The 22,357-nt window shown below is 28.2% G+C and overlaps 1 protein-coding gene across 11 annotated transcripts in view; it reads right to left on the reverse strand.

Annotated features, from left to right (window-relative positions):
• Positions 1-70: 70 nt before the first annotated feature.
• Positions 71-22,357, reverse strand: part of LOC107074182 (uncharacterized) — a 134,398-nt gene continuing 112,111 nt past the window's right edge. For all 11 annotated transcript variants that reach the window (XM_015335374.2, XM_089177324.1, XM_015335371.2 and 8 more), the window contains 2 exons: positions 11,945-12,137; positions 71-8,409 (listed from right to left, as the gene is read on the reverse strand). In XM_015335374.2, coding sequence (XP_015190860.1) covers positions 8,084-8,409; positions 11,945-12,137 — 519 coding nt within the window. In that variant the 3' untranslated portion in view covers positions 71-8,083. The remainder of the gene's footprint in view (positions 8,410-11,944; positions 12,138-22,357) is intronic.

Consider the following 22,357-nt stretch of genomic DNA (forward strand, 5'->3'; position numbering starts at 1 on the left):
TTCTCTCTTTCTCTTTTTCTCTTTTCTCTCTGTGTGTACTATTTTGTACAAAAGATCTACGAAAAGATTCTCCAACGATTTTCCCATCAAAATTTAACTCATTCTAAGTGCAATGTAATGGATTTCATATTTTTTCTTTAAAAGACAATTTTACCTAGCATTAAAAGTACTATTCTTCAATCGTATATTTATTTAAAATATATTATATCATTGTTCACATATGTATATGTATAATACCGGTAATTATAAAGGTGGTGGATTTATTGTTAGAATCTTAAACAATTACCAACATTTATTTTATGATTTAATTTATATTACATTTATTATTAAATAAATCATAAACTCAATTGTTTTTTGTTCTTCATTTTTTGATTTAATAATCCACTATCGTAAATACCGGTATATATATGTGAATTGACTATAAACTGTAATATAAGATAACAATAAATCTGTTTAGTGTTAATTAATTCTAACCAAATGAAGATAATAATTAATAAGGTAAGTTTGTATCGTTCTCAAATACATACTTGTTAAAAAAAAAATGAAAATTATATAAAAGACTTTTAAATTATACCAAAAATTAAATATATCACCGATACAAATATACGTACATGTGTGTTAATATCAGTAAATTTGTCTCATAATTTGAAAACCACTGGTTTGATGCTTCAAGATGATATGCTCCATGACAACTAATACTTTTGACGATATCGAAAAAAAATACGTGATATTCTTTCTCACAGCAATCATAATAAATTCCCGAACAGCTGCCACCATAAAAAAAAGGAATGGATATCTTTATAAGGTCCATATTCATTTTTTATATTTTTCATTTACGTTTTTGTTGTGTTTCGCGAAAAATAATTAATCGTAAGTATGAGCTTGAGTTGACGTTACTTCGTCCTTTTTTTTTATCTTTTTCTTTTTTCCCAAGCTTACCTTATATATCATCGAGTCTTTTTCAAAATGTTTGATAGAAGCCAGGATATGTAATCGATTACACTCGTCAGCACGAACTCCAAGTGTATTTATCTATATGTTCTTATGTATATACATGTATACATATATATATATATATATATATATATATATATATATATATATACATACATAAGTATATACAGGGTGTCAAAAACGCTTGGGAACCAAACCAATTCAACATAATATCAAAGTCAAACAGATGAAGAAAAGTTCATAAATACGTAGTATAAGTTGGGCTCCATATATTTTTATACACCCAGTATATATGAACATACGTATACGTGTACTTGCCATTTACAATATATTTCCCTTCTACAGTGACATACTGCGAAGCTCTCTCTCGCCTAGCTCTTATAAACGTGAGGAAGCCTCCGAAAGCTTCGTCGACGGTTTTATTTTGCTTCTATAGAAAAATTATTACGACGAAGACGAAGAAGGACAAGAAGACAAGAGGATGGAGAAAACGATTTATGACGATGATACCTTTTTTTTTCTTCCCTTCGACCTCTTTCATTCATCCTCCCTTTACCCTCTTCCTCTCATTCACTCTCCTTCTCGTTGCTCTATTTTCTCCTCTCGTTTTTATTTCTCTCTCTCTCTTTTTCACCGAGTCTTATTTATTTCCTTCTTTCCTCTTCTTCTCATATTATTTCTTTCCTCGTTCCTCCTCCTCTCTTCTTATTTTTCACTTTGTTTTAATCATTTTTGTATTTCTCTATCTTTCTCTCTCATACTCTCTTTCTCTCTCTTTTATTTTCTCTCGCTTAATTTCTCGTTCTTTTTTTTTTAACTAATCCGAATTAAATTGCTACACCTATATAATACTATATTCGAATACTTAGTTAGAAATTTTTCTCAATCGTGTAAAATTACGTATAATTACCATCCGATGTTTATCTTTTTAATTATGATTTTTAATTAACCGGTATTAAGAAGAAGTAGAAGGAAAATACGACAGTTTGTTATAATAGCGACGATAGAATCGTTGGACTTTAAGATTATTTTCTTCATGCAATCGTATCATGTTTTTTGTTTCACTTTTCTCTCCTTTCCGTTTTATCTTTGTTCTTAACTTGTATGTTTTTTTCTTTTTTATTTCTTTAAAAAATTTCTTTCATCTACGAAGTAAATATTCATGCGTTAAACGATGCTTGTTACTTTATTTACATACACATAAACGATAAATTTCGTTACTCGTACAAAATCGTAATGTAAAAAATTGGTGTAAATTTATGCGAGATCATTCTTCGTCTCTCTCCCTTTTACTATCTCTCTCTCTCTCTCTCTCTCGCTCTGTCTTTCATTTTTTCATCTCTTTCCTTCTCCCTCTATTTTTTTGTTTGTTGTTACGTTTTTTTTTCTGTATGATTTGTTTTCTGTATGTTGTTGTTTTTATTTATGTTTTTATTTTTATTTTTATTTTTCTTACGCCACTAATGTAAAAGCGAATCTATACGAGAGTAGGAAACAAAAGGGAGAGAAATTGCATTGCGATAACGATCAATAGTTTCAACGAACGTAATCGCTTAATAAGCGTTTCTTCCTTTTATTTTTTTTGTCTCTCTCTTTCTTTTTCATTTTTATTTTTATTTTTGTTTTGTAGCGTTCGAAGCGTTCGATCATCGAAATTTGAAAAAAAATTGGAACACGTTGAACGCGTGCGTGTTCAGACGTATTCGATTAATCATTCGTTATAGCCTAGTCAGTCGATTGGACTTTGAGTTAAACGTTAAATGAACAATTATAAATAGAGAAAATAAAAAGAAAAAAGGTAAAAAGAACCAAAAAAAAAAAATAAAAAATGGTCTAGTCATGGAAAAAGAAATGGGAAGAAAATAAGAAAAACAAATGTATATATATACTTCGAGGAGATATTATGGAGTAAACTCGACTTTTTTCTTCGATATTCGATGATGATTTATCGATTTTGACCTATTTACTTGTTACTGTTTAACGATAAATCATTTTTTAATCATTTTCTTACAAATATTGAATCTAGGACTTTAGAAAATTACTATTTTTCTTTTTTTCCTTTTTGTTATTTTAAAACACGTAAATTTTAACGTATTGCTTATATGTATTTACTTCGAAAAAATGACTCTAGCGTCTAATATGTGTATGTATTTATGTATGTATTATATACTTATGAGAGTGAGTCAATAATTTCGTATCGCTAATTATGACAATGGGTTAAGTAAAACAAATTGATTTAACCATTTATTTTATAATATAAATAATTGTAATGAAAATGTAATCACATGAAATGAACTTGTTTTTTTGACTTCATACATCAATTGTCTTTCAATATAATTGTATTTTATAATTCTTTTATATTATAAAATAAATTCTTTTACTTATATATACTCCGCGAATAACAATGATTGGCTCATTCTCATATATATGTATATATGAATGTATGTATGTTTTAAAGTGTACTACTACGTAATCAACGTTTCCAAAAAACAGCCCTCTTAGTGCTGATATTAACATGCTAATATATAACTACGTGTAAAATTTTCAAACGTTTATGAAATTCTTTAATAGTTGTTCTGTTTCACACCCATACGCTCACACACATCTAACGCACATTTTTGTATGTAAATACATAATTTACTAATTAAGTTCTATTATTTTTTACATTAACGTTATTTTTTTTTTTTTTAATAACGAAAAACAATACTTGGACGTTAGATTTTCCGTTAAATTTTATGTCTTCCCATTTTTTCATAATTATTTTTCCATTCGTGTATACTTGGCTAAAAGCGTATTTATTGTATTTATTCGGACACCGAGAAGAGTTACTAATACTTATTTGATTTAAGTTAAAGTCGAGTAAGCGTCGGGAAGATTTCTTTGGACACTTTATGTCAGCCATACTTAACACCTTACCGACCGGCAGTCGATTAATCGACTTTTATTACACAGAGCTTATCGATAAATATTGTTTGGACTAATATCATTAAAATAAAAGATTTTATTAAATTTGGTTATCATATAATAACACAAAACGTACAATTTTACTAGAACATAAGAAAAGCGCATATTTTCCCGCGCGACAGTCTAAGCCGAAAGCGAGCCGATGTCTCGGACGATATGCGGTTGAGTGGCCGGTGAGAAGAGCATAGGATCCTCGAATCGCTACCGGTCGGTAAAGTGTTAAAATCTGCTGCCCCGAAATATACAGTCATAAATTCATCACTTTTTGTTTTTCTTCTTCTTCTTCTTTTTACGGTCATAATTGTCCCTTGCCCTATCTCCCCCCCCCTTTCCGCCCCTACGCCTGGAAAGCTAACCGATTTTATAAAAAAAAAATTGCTGCGAATTTGCATCAATGTCAAAGATAACATCAACGTTTAAATAATGAAATAAAGGTACTTGTTTTTTATTCCTTATGACCTCTTTTTTTTTTTGATCATCGGTTTATATAAATTGTCTCTTTTATAACATTGGGTTCCACTTTTTTGTTTGTATAAGAGATAAATGTATGTGGCTCGTCAGAGAAAAAGATTAAGTACTTTTGCTTATTAGATATGCTATGGGTATTTATTAATTTTAATTATTTTCTTTGACTCAATAATTATTGTGTGTATATATAGATATATTTTTTTAAATTGATATTTTCCTTATGTTTTATGTAATTATTTCTTTTTTTTTTATCGTTGATCATTTATATAATTTATTTTCAATCTTGTTTTTATTCTTTTTCTTGTTTTCATTCTGGTTTACGCAATAGTAAATGGAACGAATGACTTATAAACTGATTTTTAAATTACTGTGAAGTTTCATTGATTTGCACAATAAATGTAATTAAAAGTTCCTATTGGTATGAAAAAAAAAAAATACCGAAAAAAATATATATATATATATAAAATTCGTCAATAATATATAAAACACGGGGGGAAAAAAATAATAAAGATAAAATTAATTTATCTTGTTTGTTTGACATTTAAACGCATGCGCGATCTTTGATCGTTGCTTCGTTTAATCGGCTATTATTTTATCTCTTGTTATTTTGTAATTGATAAAAATAATTGTAAACTTTTGTGAGATTTAATAAAAATCCGGGGAGAGGGAAGGGGGGAAGAGTGAGAAAGAAAGAAAATGAGACCGTGATGAAAAAAAAGAAACACAACAAAAACAAGCTTCGCATATCGATTTTTTTTGTGATGGATAAACTTTTTCGCGTGTGTATTTATTTAAAAAAAAAAAATTTTTTTGTTTTCTTCTATTTCTTTTCGTCACCCAATATTTTTCCGCTCGGACATTCGAATTTCGTGGCACGAATATTAAATTTAATATACGTAAGTAAAGTATTTTTGAAATACGAATGAAACGTGAATGTATTTGTTTATGAAATTTTTTTCTCTTCCTTCTGTTTTCATATTCTCTCTGTTTTTTCTTTTTGTTTGCTTTTCAATGCACTTTTGATTAATTTGCGATGCATCGAACGAAATAAAAATCTTTACGTTGTTACCGAGAGAAAACGCGAGAACGTCGTTAACTACGTACTAACCATTATGTAAAAGAACAAGGAGATAAAAAAAACAAATAATAAGAATTATTAATATTTCTGTTAGATGCAATACAAAGCTTTACAATTTATGAGCATTCTGGATAGAATTTTAAAAAAGAAGAGAATTGTGAAAACAGTAGAGAGAAAGAGAGAGAAAGAAAAAATTAATTTACAAGATACAGCGTGTCATATCGATAAGAAAAATTAAATATAAGTAAGCTGTGAGAAATATAACGATAAAAATATTAATTATAAAGTGTATTTTTATTAATTATAAAAAAAATTATTAAGTAAATGTTACGAAAGAAAGAAGGAAAGATTATAGTAATATAATTAAAATTTAAAAATTCAGTATTTTCTCTCTCTCTCTCTTGTTTTGTTTTTTATTCTATACATTTATGACCTTCGTCGTAATTGTATAAGTGCAAATAAATTTTGAAATAAGAAGAAATATAAATATAGATATATAAAGAACGAAATATAACATAAAATGTACTATACGATAGATTAAAAAAATAAAATAAATAAATTTGACTTTTATTTTGTAACCTTTACATTTTCTTCTTTCTCTCTTTCTCACTAAAGTTAAAATAAAAAAATAAAAAAAGAAAATATACATTGTTTGATCGAAAGCAACGAATAACAGTGAAGCCAGAGCAGATGTGTCGTTTTTTTAAAAACCTGACATATGTATGTACGATAGTTTATCTCTCGTACATTTTACAAACGTTATAAGAGAACAAACGATTGAACGTACACCGATTTTTATTTGCCTCAACGTTTGATAAGTTGATACTTGACAATGACGTATTTCGGAATCTATATATATATATGTGTGTGTGTATATTTTTGTATCGTGTATTTATATAAAATGTGTAGAAAGCATGTTTTTGTGTGTTCGTTAATCGGTTGCCATTTTGTTATTACATCCAATTTGATCCTTTTTTTTTTTTTTTAAATTCTTTTCTTTTCTTTTTCTTTTTCTAAAAAAGCTTCTAGCACAGGTATACATGTGTAGCATGTGTTATATATTGTATATGTTTCAATGTGTATGAAAGTGTACATGTGTGTGTGTGTGTATGTGTGTGCGTGTGCGTATATCCTATACACGTATGTAATACGTATTGTATATAAAATGAACGAACTTCATTTCGTTCTATTACATTATTTCGGCTGCGAGGTTGTTCAAAAGTAAGCAGAAATAAATGTCTCTTGGTAGTTTCAGAAAAATTTGGAACAGTCTCAACTCGTTTCATTATCGTTAAATTGTTCACCGATTTTAAGAAAGTACATTGAAATATTTCTTGTCCCCTTTTTTTTCTTTTTTCTTCTTTTTGTTTCCCCTCTCTCTCTCTCTCTCTCTCTCTCTATTTCTTTCTATTTTCCTGTGTTTTCTTTATTTTTTTGTCATTTAAAATTTGATGATCTGTGACATCATTTTGTTGCAATAACGTATTTTTGCTCATCGATTTCTAATATCACATACGATATACATATGTATGCAAGTGTGTGAATTTTTTTAATTTTTCATACTCTCTTTCTTTCTCTCTCTCTCTCTCTCTCGCATTCTCGCTTGTTCTTTCGTTTAAAAAGTCGGCATTTTTACGATACAATAACAACAATCTTACTTTTATCGTTTGGTCGAGGAATATATATATATAATAATATAGATAATTGTCTAAATACGTGAGAAACAGGATTACCGAAGGAAAGATATTGTTATTATTTCTTATCCTCGGGCTATAGGAATAGTTATTACGAAAAATAAATATTGATTTTATTTTGAAAACAAAAAAATTCAAACGGGATCTTATGCGCGAACACTTTTTTTTCGAACGGTTTATTTCGGTTTTAAAACTACGAAAGGATGCTTGTATGACGAGTTCATATTGATTTATGGTATTTATTTTATATCGTTTTTATTTCTTTTTTTACTTTTTTTATTTTTTATTTTAGAAACGTGCTCGAAATATAGGAAGTCATTATAACGATCAAAAAAAAAGAAAAAAGAAAAAAGAGAAAGGTTTCGAACTCTTGATTTAATCAGATATAACAGTTGTTTTGTAGGAGGATAAAAACACAAGAAATGAGGGACGATTTAAAAAAATGTATTTGCAGAGGGTGGGGGATGGGGGAGGTGAACACAATATTCTCGAGGTAGTCATTAACTTCTATGAATTTTCTTTTCTTTATTTTTTTTTTTTTAATTATTTTCTTTTTTTCGTTTCAAATCGTTTAATTTTTTTTTTATATTTTTCATTCTCTCCCCCCTTTTTCCCTCTCTTTCGTAGAAACAATTAATTCCGGAAACGAAAATCGTTTTTTTTTGTTATTTTTCTTACGATCCGATAATCCTGTTTCCAAGAAAAAAAAATTCCTTTTTTTTTTATTTTTCTCATCGTGTTTTTTTTTTCTCATTCGCGATGATAAAAATCGAAATCGCACGTTGATTAGGAGGATCGGCCTTAAATTTCTCTCTGTTTTTTTTTTTTATATTTCTTTTTTTGGTTTTTTTTTTTATTCTTCGATTTCGCCGTCATCGATTATTTTATCTTACTATCTCTTTTTTTTCTTCTATCTTTTGTCATTCTAAAGAACGTGAAGATTCTCACAACTTTTTGACTTACTGTCCCTTGCCCAAACCTTACCCAACAAATTTCGTACCTTTAGGCTGGTACTTGTCCTACTACCTCTGTACTTCTTTGGCGAGTTGTTCTCCGAACAAGAACCCAACGGTGATCTGCTACGATTTTTTCTTGACCTTTTACGAAATAGATCACGCGTCCTTTCTGGATTTTCGAGTTTTAAACGTATTTGCGTTAATAGTCCAACCAATAATTCGTCCACGTTATGATTTATTCCAACCGATGTTTCGATGAATTTGCAATCGAACGACGTTGCCATTGATTTACCTTCTGTTAACAAATTTTTTTTTCATTACATATGTATTTTTTATTACACACAGATAAGAAACATTTAAATAGGAACATCTGAATGTTTTATTGTTAATTTTTCTTTAAAAGTGCACAACTGTGTTTTCAAACATTTATCAAGAAAATCCGTAAATTAATCGGCTTTGATTTTGAATTACAAAAAAATAAATTGATGTAATAGTCAGAAATAAAAAATATGTGTGTTTTTTTTATCTTTGGTAATATGGTACAAGGATAAAAATAACTTTTTAAATTAGGAATTTTTCTCTCAGCTATATCATAAATTTATTCATATGGATAAAAATATACTAAAGTAAATAATAAAGTTTATAGATTTTATTATAGCTTACGTCAGGGGAAAATATTCAATTTTATAGAAAAAGAGAAAATAACAATAATTTTGTTTGAAACTTACTTTTTGAAATATGATAAAACTTTTCTTGAAAAATATATTTTCATAACTAATTTTAATTTTCTATTCAACTATATCGTAAAAGCAGGTAACACAGCAAAATCGTATGTTACGTAACAACTATAAGTATAGTACATACTTTATCACTTTCATGTGCATTTAGGAAAAAAAGATAACTTTCAAAGTAAGTTGCATATCGTATCACATTATAGAGATTCGATCTATGAGCAACGTGTGACTCGACAGATGTCAACACGGTAATTCAACTTTTGCTGGATATTTTCAAACTCAAGTAAATGCATATCTTTTATAACTGCGACAGTTGCTTCTTGAATTCTTTGCTTGAGAAATTCTTTTACGTTACATGATAAAAGTGTTTAACCATACACATGATTCTTTTTATTATACGTATACCATGATAAGAAAGAAAAAAAACTAGTTAACTCTCGTGTAATGAAGTTTTAAATCTAAAGTAGAAAAATATCTATTTCGTATTCATTTCTATTTTTATCGTTGTTCATTTATATAAATTAGTCAATCTTTTTTATTCCTTTTTTGTTTTCATAAAATAAACTTTTATTTCTTTTTTATTGATGTAATCATATCGAAACTATATAAGAAAAGAATAAGCTTATAGTAACTTAATTTCTTACGATAATTATTATTATCGATAAATTATATAAGTGTTCCCATTTAAATGTTATATATTTATTATTATATACACCATATAAGCAATAAAAAAATAGATTGATTTGTTTATCGTACAACAGAATATGCAGAGGAATTTAGGAGAACGAAGAAACAGTTTTGTAGGCAGGTGGGTTTTTGTGCAATAACGTTACTATTCGTTTTCGTTTTGTTGCCACACGATAAATAATGAATGATTTGCACGGTTAACAAGTATTTACACGTACCGTTAGATTAAATTATTGGCACGTTCATTACCGGAAAAAAGGGAATATTTTTTCTATTGGTTGGACAGCAGTCATCTACAAACTAAATCGATATTACTGTGTCGAGAATTTCAAACATTCACGTATATATACACGTAGGTATATATATATATATATATATATATATATATAGATTTATAGATTTAACGTATTTCCGATGACAACCATGAAAAATGTTTAGACGATAACCGTCAAACGAATATTCGATGTTTAACAAATTTCCAATGTGTTGCTCGATTTAAATATTATTCTTTAGTAATATAAACTAATCAAAAATATAAATTATCTTACTATAAAGTAATCATATATTTTAAAATATTTTTTTCTTAAACACATAATTCCTTATATAGTATAATTAAGTTTCACGTTCTATAAAAATTTATATTGTAAAAGAAGAAATAAAATCGTAAAGAGAGTTTGTTAGTTTTGAAAAATTACATCGTTGTAATTATTATATCAATCGTTTATAAATAAAAGTAAACGTATGAAAAGTGGATTATTTTTGTTTTGTTTTAAAATATCATTTTAAAGATTCTCATTAAATCGTGTTTTCGTTTGAAAGAGAAAATCTCTCAAATGGGAACTTTGATCGGCCGGACGAGTTTCAATTAAGCGGATCGGAATCGCCAATTCAAATTTCAATAAACCACCAACAAAGTGTTGAAAAATGAAATATCGTAGCTCTCGTCGTCTTTTAAAACGTGCAAAATAAAAAAAAAATAAAAACTCGGTTATATGGAGAACGAAGGAAAGATAGTTCCTTTGACCTATCCGTTTTTCGTTTGCTTTCTTTTTTCCTCGGGCTACACGGTCGTTGGCCTCGTTCCGACTTTTCTTTTTGCCAACTTTTTCGTTTATTTTCTCTCTCTTTCTCTCTCGCTCTTTTTAAAATCGTTAACGAAAAGAAATCCTGAAAAAGTTGTCTGTAGGATTTTCGTTATAATCGTTCCTGGCTTATTTTAAAGATTTTTATGGCTTGTAATATATATATAATATTATATAACGTGATACCGGGGGGGGGGGTTGAGATATTATATGATACACGAGAATACTTTTAAGCTAATTGAATTCAAAATGACGATGATTAATCATTGAGCAAATTATTGTCAATGATCGTAATTACCAATCATTTTTACAACAATGCTTGTTAATATTGTTTTCATTGAAAATAATTGGAAATAATTTCGTAGCTTTTAACTTTTATTGAATTGCAAAACGAATCATAATTAGTTTTTGTGTGTGTGTGTTATACGTTAATAACACAAATAGGAAACAGTTTTTTTACAACATGTGTTATACATAATCTAAAGTCTTTAAAAAAAATGTAGCATTAAGAAACTTTTTAACTAAAAGTGTTTGCAGAATTTTTTGTCAACGGTTGTTTGGAAACCCAAGCTTTTTATCAAAGACTTTTTAAATTGTTTCACTTTAGCCGTATTATGAATAAAATATATTTTCCTTAAAAATTGACTCTACTTTAAAACATCCGTAGCATTGAGATCAGAAGAGTTTGAAGATCAAGGCTTTTTGTTTTTTTTTTAATCAAAAATCTTTATAAATAAATCTTCGCAAACTCTTTTGAATAATTTTATTCCATATGCCAATTTCCATAGTGTCTACATATTTTGACAAATTTCTTATTTAAAATTATATATGTGAGATTTTATAATTCAATACGTGTTCCTAATATTAACTTTTTAGTTATTGATAAACAATTTTTTCTAATATCTAAATTTGTAATATATATTTAAAATTACTTTTCCATCATTGCAAAAAAATATCGTATGTCACCTAAAATTTTAATATTAAAAAATAAAAAATTACTTTTCCTATTAACCAATAATTAACAAATAAACATATATTTTGACAATTATAATAATTTGTTATAAGTATTAAAAAAATAATTTTTTATACCTTATGTAGGTATAAAAACGATTAACATTAGAAATACGTAGATGTATCGAATAGGAAACAACACGACCATGTTCAAAGAGAAATAGGGTTAGGGATTCTAGGGTTACAGTTTAACAAAGAGTCTCCGGAAGTGGGACCGTGGCAAATGGTGCAGCTTGCATGCGGAATCTCGTTTGAATGCGGCGATAAGGATTTTGATAGACGTTCTGGATCGTGTACAATATAAACGATTGGTTACCTTCGGTCGATATCACACGACTCCTAGCTAGATCAACCTTGTTTCCAACGAGAATGACCGCCCTCGCAGATACGTGGTCGCTACGCCAAAGTGCTTGAAGAACATCTTCAGCTACTTTCACAGATGTACGATCCGTAGTTGAATAAACAACGCAATATGCATGTGGTTCGTACGTAGATATACAATTCTCCGGCTGTAATCAAAAACGTATAATAATTTCTATTAAATATTCATTTACTATTATTATCTCTCTTATTTCTTATTATTTTTATTTTATTCTCCCTTTTATACGGGTTCCGAGTTACTTCTTTAATATACACATTTGTAACCTTATTTAATGTTATCAAAATAGTCCAATTCTTTTTATCAACTCTATGGGATTAAAGGAACATGGTTTTTGTGTGTTTTCGAACGGGTCACTTGATACATTTTATTATTCGTGCTCACGTTGTTTGACTTTAATGATCTAAAGGAAATTAATAATAAAATGTAGGTTACATCGTTGATTATTTATTATTATTTAAATGTAGTAATTAATTCGATAGATTTTTATACAAATTCTCTATTTATTTATAAAGTAATAATATGTATCTATGATCACCACTAATTCATCTTTCCACTTGTCTAATTCCTTGACGACAATAAGATGATTATTTAGATTAAATGAATTCAATGCTAAACGCATATCTCGTGTTCCTTTATATTATATATACTATATACTTATTTCTGTTACAATGGATTAAATGATACATCTTCATAAAGTCATATATATATGTATATATGTAGTAAAAAATATATCAATTATGCAATAAGAATTATTGATTAATACTTTTAAACGAAACGTTTAAAAAGTATCATTTGACCAATCGTGGTAGGTTTAGTTTTAATATTAAAGCACCGAATTAGCTACTACACCTAATACATGCATATATATGTATGCATGTATATATCGCGATATCGAATATAACGTGTTATAGGGGGTGAAGGGGTGGATGAGGGGGGGGGGGAGGGAACAGATCGTTTCACGGTCGAACACGTATCATGGCTCGATGCTTGTCAATGGCTAACACATATGCCTGATTACTGGACTAGGAACGCTTCAATGCTTTTGCAAGTCCTTTCTTACCCTCACCGTGTATGCGGGAACACCGTGTACGATAAAATATATGTTCACGTATATACGTATATGAAGAAAAAGAAGACATATAACGTATACCTATCATATATGTATGTATATATCTATATATGTTAATAATATATACATGTATATGTGAGTTTGTAGTATCGATAAACCTTGGAAAGTGATATTTTCGTTCTGAGTGATTACAACGATACAATTTTAGGATGTTTTGTACTTGCTTTGATATGTTTTCAAAACTTTTATATAAGAAATAAAAAAGAAGTTTATCTATAGGGAAATTCTCTAATATAGATTATTTTTGAAAATAATAAATAATGTGTGTTAGAGAGAAGTTTTATTTCTTTGGAAAAGGTCAATTTTGGCGAAGAATTTTTTTTAGTTTTATCCAAATAAAATAAAATAAGATAAGATAAGATGTATTTCTTATATATATATAAAATAAGGAAGATTTATTTTAAAATAGTTATAAATTATTATAAATAAAAGAAAAATATTATAACTAAATATAATATACGATAAGGTATATTGATCTTGTTAGATAATAATATTGTCCTATACAAATAAGTCTAATAAAATATCTACATTTCTCACATTCTTTTTATCTTTATATTCTCAAAATTGAGTTTCGTACATGTACAACATACATATGAAGAATATATATATATATAAAGAAGACTATAACGGATAATATAAGCTTTTGTATGCGTTCGTAGATGTTGTGCATGTTTATAAAACCGTGAAACTACAAAAAGGATTTCAAAGTTATTGAACAAACACGCCTTGTTTCCAACGTAACGCTATTTTGTAGACATGCAAGTCGACTTTTTACTCTTCTTCTATTTCCCTTACTAACATCGTTCACACAAAATCTGGAAAAATCGTCTTTTCTTTTCTTTTATGCAACGAAATATAATAGTTTGACATAATGAAATAAAAGTTCTTTTATAATAATTTCCTATTATAAACATTTTTCAATGATGATAAATCATTAATAAGAATTTATGAACATTAATGAAACTTTTTAATTAAAAAAACTTACAGTATTTTCCATTTAAATAAATAAACATCATAATATTTGTTAAATATAAATTTCAATATTACTTTTGTTAATCTAGTATTAATCTTAATAATAAATTAATTATTTAATTAATCTAGTATATCTGGTTTTAATTATTATAGTAACAATTTTTGATTTATTATAATATTGTTATTTACATTGTTTCAAGAAAAAAAGAAAATATTTGCATTGAATCGAAAAAGGATTTTAAAAAATTGATATCGTAATGTTATATCGATTTACGAATAATTGTTTAAAAGAAAAAAATCTTTTTAAGAAATCGAAAGGAAAGAAAATAATCGAAAAATATTGCGAAATTCGCTTACAGACAATGGAATAAAATGTTTTCACAGAGAGAAATTGATAAGCATCGCGTTCAAAGAGGGGAAATAGAAAGAATGAAGAATAGAATGTAAGATCGAGCAATAATTCTTAAAAAGAAATCTAAAAGAACGATAGATAGGAAGTTCAAATTTCACAAAAGAATAACGCATAAACGATTCTACTACAAATTTTAGAACCTCTATAAAATCGATATTTCTTTTTATTTTTTGTTTTGTTATAATTTCTTTTTCTTACAATTCAATTTATTATTATTATTAACAACAATGAAATTATTTACTGTATAAAATAAAATTATTATTTTATCATTAAACGGATCATTCTTATAGTATCAATTAAAATATGAACAAAAAAAAAAAGATTTTCTAAAAACAATTCGTGATACATCAAACATATCACCCCCATATGCAGGATGTTCAAAAACTAAGAAGAAACATTTATTTTTTTTTTAAAAGAACTGATCTACACATATTATTTGACTTTAATTTCTGTAACATTATTACAATATATTTTATCAAATAATATATTAAGAATGTGTTTATTTAAATATAAAAATATAGACTCATAAAATCTGCAGAAAAAATAAGAGAGAAAAACTAAAAAAGAAAAACAATTCTAATATACTTAATTTGTTAAGTAAGTATCATTATCTTATTTTTCTTTTTTATTGTTTTATTTTTCATTCACGTAGCATTTTTTGTATTTTCATTGTAATAATAAGGGACTCATGACGAGAGCCCATGACAATAAGCTTAGCCTTACTTTTGTGCTATATTTTTTTTTCTTTTCTTTCCATTCAAGTAAATTCATGGTTATATATTTCATTGTGAGTGCACGGGTGCGTAGCTTATGTAGGAGATATAAAAGCATGATGTCACGGGGATTATGCGAAGGGTTAATACTGGAGTAGAGAGATGTTGTGGGAGGGTGAGTGGGTGGAAGGGTTAGTGAGGGTGTTAGGAGGGTGCTCGTTCGTTCTCAGAGCTTTACGACGTCCTCGGGCTGTGTCAGTGGTACGTCAACCCAGTTTCATGAGTTCTGTCACGCGAACCAAGGCAGCAAGCAAGGATATATCCGCCTTTAAATTACGAGGAAGTCCGCCTGTACGATTTTAAGATTTATGACTTTTTGTTGTACAAACAAAAAAGAGAGACAACGAAAATTGACAAAGATGACGAATGATGACGTAATTCGTCTTCTCAACTTTTACTTCATTCTTTAAAGCTCACCCTACGAAGAGTGTCCAAGCTGAAAATTTCATTTCCGAAGTCTAGTATCGTTATGTCGAAATCAATTTCTATAGCAATACATTTTATTTATTTATTTATTTTTTACATTTTCCCCTCTCTATGAGTATCTTTATTTCCCTTGTTTTCTTTTGGTATTGACAGAAACGATAAAATTTTATTATACGATACTACTTCTAACGTTAGAGTACTACAATAAAATTTTTTACGTTTAGTTTACAAATAAGAAGAAGAAAAGAAAAAGTGGGAGATTTATTTATTTAAGTTGATACGATCTTTTCGTTGCGTTTGAGATGTTAATAAATACGATATTGTAGTATTCATGGTTTAATAATAAAATAATAGAGGAAAAGTATATTTATAAATGTAAGTTTTAATAAAAAGAAAAGAAAAATAATCTTAATTATTATAAAAAAATACACGAAGTAAAATTATTCGCCAAAAGAAATACTCCTGACTTTTTTATTACATACAATAATTGATAAAAGCCTTTCTAGTAAATGTATTATCATATTTTTCTCTTTTTTTCTTCTCGTGATAATATGTAAATTATTTGTAAGAAAAACGCGAATACTTTTCGCTATAATAATAAAGAAGAAGAAGAAGAAGTAAAAGAATATCATATATAAAAAAACGGGTGAATGAAAGTGGGTGAGTAAATGAATAAATTAGGAAAAGAAAAAGAGATTTTTTTAAAATAAATAATGAACATAAAATATAAAACGATATTTGTAAACTGTTCATGAAGATCGTAAATTGCGATTCACGTATTTGTGGAAATATCGTTTTTTTTTTATCTTATTAAACCAACTATAATATCGCCTTGATCGGGGCTATGAAAATAATAAAACGAAATACGAAAATGAAAAAAAAACGTAGGGGGAAAAGAAAGAAAAAAAAAAAAGAATGGAAAAGGGAAAAAGAGAAATGAGAAGAAAAGTTAGAAAAAATAGAAAAAAACAAACAAACCAAAACAAAAAATAATAATAATCGTGGCAATTTCTTGATATGAGGAACAATTTCAAACGTTAACGAAAGGTAATTATTATTCGAAGCAATTACACCTCGATCAGGAACACACCGCCGTTTGAAAACTCGTCAAGTTTTTTCCAACGAAATATTCATTTGTCATATCGGATTATTTATACGCGATTATGTTTTTGTATTTGTTGTATTTTCTCGATTAATTGTCACTTTTGTCGATAGAATACAATTTCTAGAAAAGCGAAATTATTTTTTTGAAAGTAGCAGAGCAATTACCAATGTTCGGTATTCACACCTTTCATCCCTGTAAAATATAATTTGAGGCCACCAGGAAAAAGAAAAAACAACATCATGTGTGCAGATCACACGTGTTAAGAAGTGAAACCTTCAAAAAACTAAGTTTCGAGAGAATAAGACGAATGCAGTTTTAAGAGTAAGATAATTGTAGGGTTTATTTATTATAATATTATTACCATATATAACAAAGGTTACCGGTATGGTCTCTGGGTGGAATAGTTGATAAAAAGTACACTTTTCCAAATTCAAGCAATATAAATTGATGAATGCGGTAGTCATAGATAGACCTAAAAATCGTAGGATGTTTATCGAGGTAAATAATTCTCACGCACACACACACACACACAAACACACACAAACAAACACACAAGTGAAAGGGCCTCGTAGACGAGCCTCGTAGACGAGCCTCGTAGACGAGCCTCGTAGACGAGCCTCGTAGACGAGCCTCGTAGACGAGCCTCGTAGACGAGCCTCGTAAATGAGCCTCGTAAATGAGCCTCGTAAAAGAACCTCGTGAACGAGCCTCGTCTATGAGGCTCTTTCACGAGCGGAATGCGGAATGCGGAATGCGGTGAAGTGCGGTGCGGTCCAGTGCAGATTACGAGTCAAAGACCGAGAATAAGAAAAACTGTATAGCTATATTCTGTCTTATTCTTTCGCAGGCTCAATCCTATATATTTGTCTCTTGTTCTCTTCTTACTAAATATCGTGGCCGTTACACAGCCGCCCGCCGCTCCGTTACATCGCCGCCCCGTTTCATTTTTTTTCAAATCACTCCCTATTCTAAAGAAGTGTTCGCTTCGAAAATAACTAAACTTATTTTTAGAAATTACTGGTTTCTCTAAAATGAAGAAAAATAAATCAAACTTCAAAAGCTTAATATCAATATATTTTTCCTCTATAAAAAAAAAATAAAATACTTTACAATTTTTGATTATTAATAGTTTGCCAAGATGTTACTAACGGTGTTTCATACTATGTGCTGTTCCGTATTAGAGAACGTTATCCTATAAATTCCCTCTCATAAGTATTTTAAGGATACATCGTAATTTGATCTTACCTTAGATGGCACTTTGTCCGGTAAGTCGAACGGTAAAGGTGTACCAAGAAAAGTGATTCCCTTGTCGATATATATCGTAAAGTGGCGGCATGTGATATTCGCTTTAGCGTGTGTAATATAATATATATGTATGTACATATACAGGGTGATCTGTAACTGGTGGTACAAGCGAAAAAGGGGTGATTCCACATGAAAAAATAAATCGAAAATATAGAATAAAAATTTTTCGTTTGAGGGTTTGTTTTCGAGAAAATCGACTTTGAATTTTCGTACAGTACGCGTTTACTTGATCTGATAAGTTCATAGGGTGGATGTTTCTGAAAAGTTCGTAGGGTATTTCCGAAAAGTTCGTAGGGTATTTTTAAAAAGCTCGTAGGGTGGATATTTCTGTAAAGTTCGTAGGGTGGATATTTCTGAAAAGTTCGTAGTAACGAGACATGATCAAGTGCACGCGTACTTTGCGAAAATTCAAAGTCGATTTTTTCGAAAACAAAGCCTCAAAGGAAAAATATTTATTCTATATTTTTGATTTATTTCTTAATGTAGAATCACCCTCTTTTCGCTTGTACCACCAGTTACAGATCACCCTGTATAAATAGATATATAGTCATAGTAGCGACTTTTGTATATATATTATTATATATGTATATGTATATACGTATATAGTTATATATATTTATATGCTAAACTAACATATTATATATGTATATGTATATGCGTGTATATATATAAATATCTGTTAAACTAACTTATTATACGTGTGTGTGTATATACATTTGGAAGTAAATATCCCACGGTCCCACGGGAACCAACATTTCCTAATACAATTTATCCATTGGCGAGAAAGGTATTAAGCTAAGTTAATCGATGCGGTCATGAGAATTTCGAAAATACTCTTAATGCACATTATCTTGCATATCTGTCTTTAACCAAAGTTTTCGGTTGACCGTTATTAGAACGGATCCGAGTTGAAATAAAAATAAATGTGTATGGTAAATAAAAAAGTAAGAGAAAATAAAAGAGATAGAAAATAAAAAAAGGACGAGATGTTTGTAAAAAAAAAGTAGAATATCGTAACAATTCCGTTTTGTATTTATATCAAAGAAGATTTTTGTAATGTTTGAATTATATACTCTTAAATCGGAAGGTGTGATATATCAGTAGTTCAAAATTTATCAGAAATTTTGATATCGCTTTTTTAATAATATCCTGAAAAGATTTTAACTGTAATAACATGTACTACCTGGAATTAGTTGTAACAAAAGAAACATTTAGATCAGTTTTAAAATAAACGAGGTATTAATAAAATGCTCATTGAACGCAATGCGTTAAATAAAATAAAAAGAAAAAAAATCAGATTCTCTTCGTTAGAAGGGTTTACAAGTTATAAAAGAACTATTTGATTAATTCGTAATGCAAAATTCACGTAGTAGAATGTTACTAGGTACCAATAGTATTCTCTTGGAGTTTCAATTTCGTTGGCACACAGTAGAAATCTCATGCATTTTGTTGAGACGTTTACTTAGCAATAGTTTAACCCGTGCGAGTTCCATTAGTATCATGAAAAATAGTACACGTAAAGCTAATTCCAAATAATACTCGTTGTTATATTATTCCAATGTTGAAGCTTATTTTTCAAGGATCCATGAATAAAACTTTATATAGGTAGCTTTTCGCATACTAAGAAGTTATTCGCTTTTCTTAACTGCGGTATTATTTTATGTCTAACGGTCACCACCCTGAAATAAGAAGAAGAAGAAGAATTCTTCTTAGCGTTCTCTTCTTAGTTTTCCTTTTTCGTTGAATAGTTCGAGTATGAGTTATGTGCAATAACGTTCTGTGTTCCTTTATTCGTCGAATGATAGATGCACGTTTATGTAAGTAATGTTAAACGCGCATTATGAAACGATTAATAAAGATTTCAACTAGAGCACGTAAAAGATCGCAAAATGGATAAGAAAAATTTAACGAGGAATATTCTTTTGAATGCACATTGGAATTTTAGGTATTCTTTTGGAAAAAATAAAAAAAAAATTTATTCGAAAACCGAGAGAAGTTTCATGGCTGCCCTTTACTGCCTGGTTCGTACGTGGAAACCGTTAAAATTCATTAAAAAGCTCTCAAAAAGGGGGACATAAAAAAAAAGAGAAAGAACAAGAGACAGAGCTTATGAAAATTTTCGTTAGCAATATTTACGGTTTCCTTCTACCTTTGCCTTCTTTTTCTTTCTATTTCTTCTTTTAATTTTTTACCCTTAATTTTATTTTTATTTTGTTGTTCTCTTTAGCATCCAATTCTCGAATAGAAAGTGAAATGAACGATGGAAAAAGCGTAATACTACTTGGTCGTTTTGATGGTACGTTGTTCGTAAATGCGCTCTTCAATTTAAAAGCTTTTGTGTTGATATCCGTGACGGAGACCACAACAGGAAAAGTTATTCAATTTGAAGCAGACGAAAAGAGAAAGAGGAAACTCTGACCGGTTCCAAAGTTTACGGATTTTTATTTTTTTTTTTGGTCTCTCTCTCTTTTTTTCTTTCTATCGATCTCTATTTATCTGTATTTCAATCTCTATCGAATACTGGTTTAGAATTTAAAAGCATTCGAAGTTATTATTATTATTATTATTATTATTATTATTATTGGAATCGAAATAACGTAAAGAGAGACCGTAGAATATATTTTTATCTATTTTTTTTATATATATCTTTTAGTAACTCTTTCCAATATCATTTTTCTATAGATTTTCTTGTACTGGGTGATTCATTTAATAAAGTAAGTGTACCATTTAAATTATTTATGAACTCTGCACTGTTATATTTTATATAAAAAAATATATATAATATTTCCAATTAAATGTAACAAAGGATTAATAGAAGCAAGTAGCGTAAATATCAGTTCTGTACTTATTTTATTTTATTTTTATTGAGATATGAAGGTCACTGAATATGAACGTGATTTTTCATTATAATAGATTTAATTTAACCCAACGATTAAAAAAGGGCGTTAAACGATGAGTAAAGATCTGTTAAGGTTGTTGCGTCAGGATTGCATCACTCTTTTCATCTGCAAAGTTAAATTTTATAATTTACAATGAACAAAATCGAAGCGACTTTTAAATCTTGGAAAAAAATAATCAACAAAAAATAGGAACGAATTAATTATTATATTGTTTAACTCTTTCAAAACTATAAAACTTTGATTGGAAATATTTTCTTCATGTAAAAAGTATGTACAAGTAATTTAGATAGCATACTTAATAAAATACCTTATATATTTATTATTACTGTATTTTTATGATTATCATTATATTATTATTATTATTATTATTATTATTATTATTATTATTATTATTATTATTATTATTATTATATTAAATATTATTATCGTTAAATATCATTTTAGGTAATACGCAAAAGTTCAAAGGACTTATTTTTCAATGATCACACTTTTTCCCTTTAAATAAATATTTTGATTTCTTTTAATTTGATTTTTAACAGATATTAAACAAACGAAATCCAATTACTGAGCTTTCAATACCAAAAATATTGAATAACCATGGTATAATACCAATTCAACAAAAAAATAATTATTACTTTCGAAAATCGATCTCATATAACACCAAAATAATACACTAATTTTGTTTTTCTTTTCAACAACAACAACAACAACAACAACAATAACAATAAACCGAACTTCGTAAATTATTTTTTGAATTGTTACATAAAACTGATTTCAATAATTTCGTTTATACTAATAATAATATTAATATTAATAATAATAATTAATTAGAATTAAGTATGTAAAGGTGTTATGCGAGAGTACGTTCGTGCTTGAATAACTTTGTACGTGCATACATAAAGAACAACCATGAGGGAACGAATCTATTCTCGAGGAAGTTAACTCAACTTGCATTGTAGTTAAATAATGAGGGTTTGTCAGTAAATTTACGTGCTTAAAGTTAATCCAAGTGGAAGATCAAAATGTGAAAATCAAGATTTGCATTGTTTAAAATATCGATTATAACAACGAATATTACGAAGTGTGATACAAATTAATTTATTTTTTATTCTAATACTGATAATACGGATAATAGAATAAAAAGTGAGTCACGAGAACCAGGACACTTGATGAATATCTCTTTAAAGATACGAATTATGGAAACATCAAAATTAGAATTATTTAAAAAGACCCACATAATATAATCAGAAATACTATTATATATGATCAGACATTTTTTTAGTAAAAAACAGGGGTACTTTTATATGGATAAATATTATTGGGTT

This window comes from Polistes dominula, unplaced genomic scaffold (assembly GCF_049000335.1).
Source record: "Polistes dominula isolate Pdom_NZ unplaced genomic scaffold, Pdom_raw_medaka contig_20, whole genome shotgun sequence".
Lineage (NCBI taxonomy): Eukaryota > Metazoa > Arthropoda > Insecta > Hymenoptera > Vespidae > Polistes > Polistes dominula.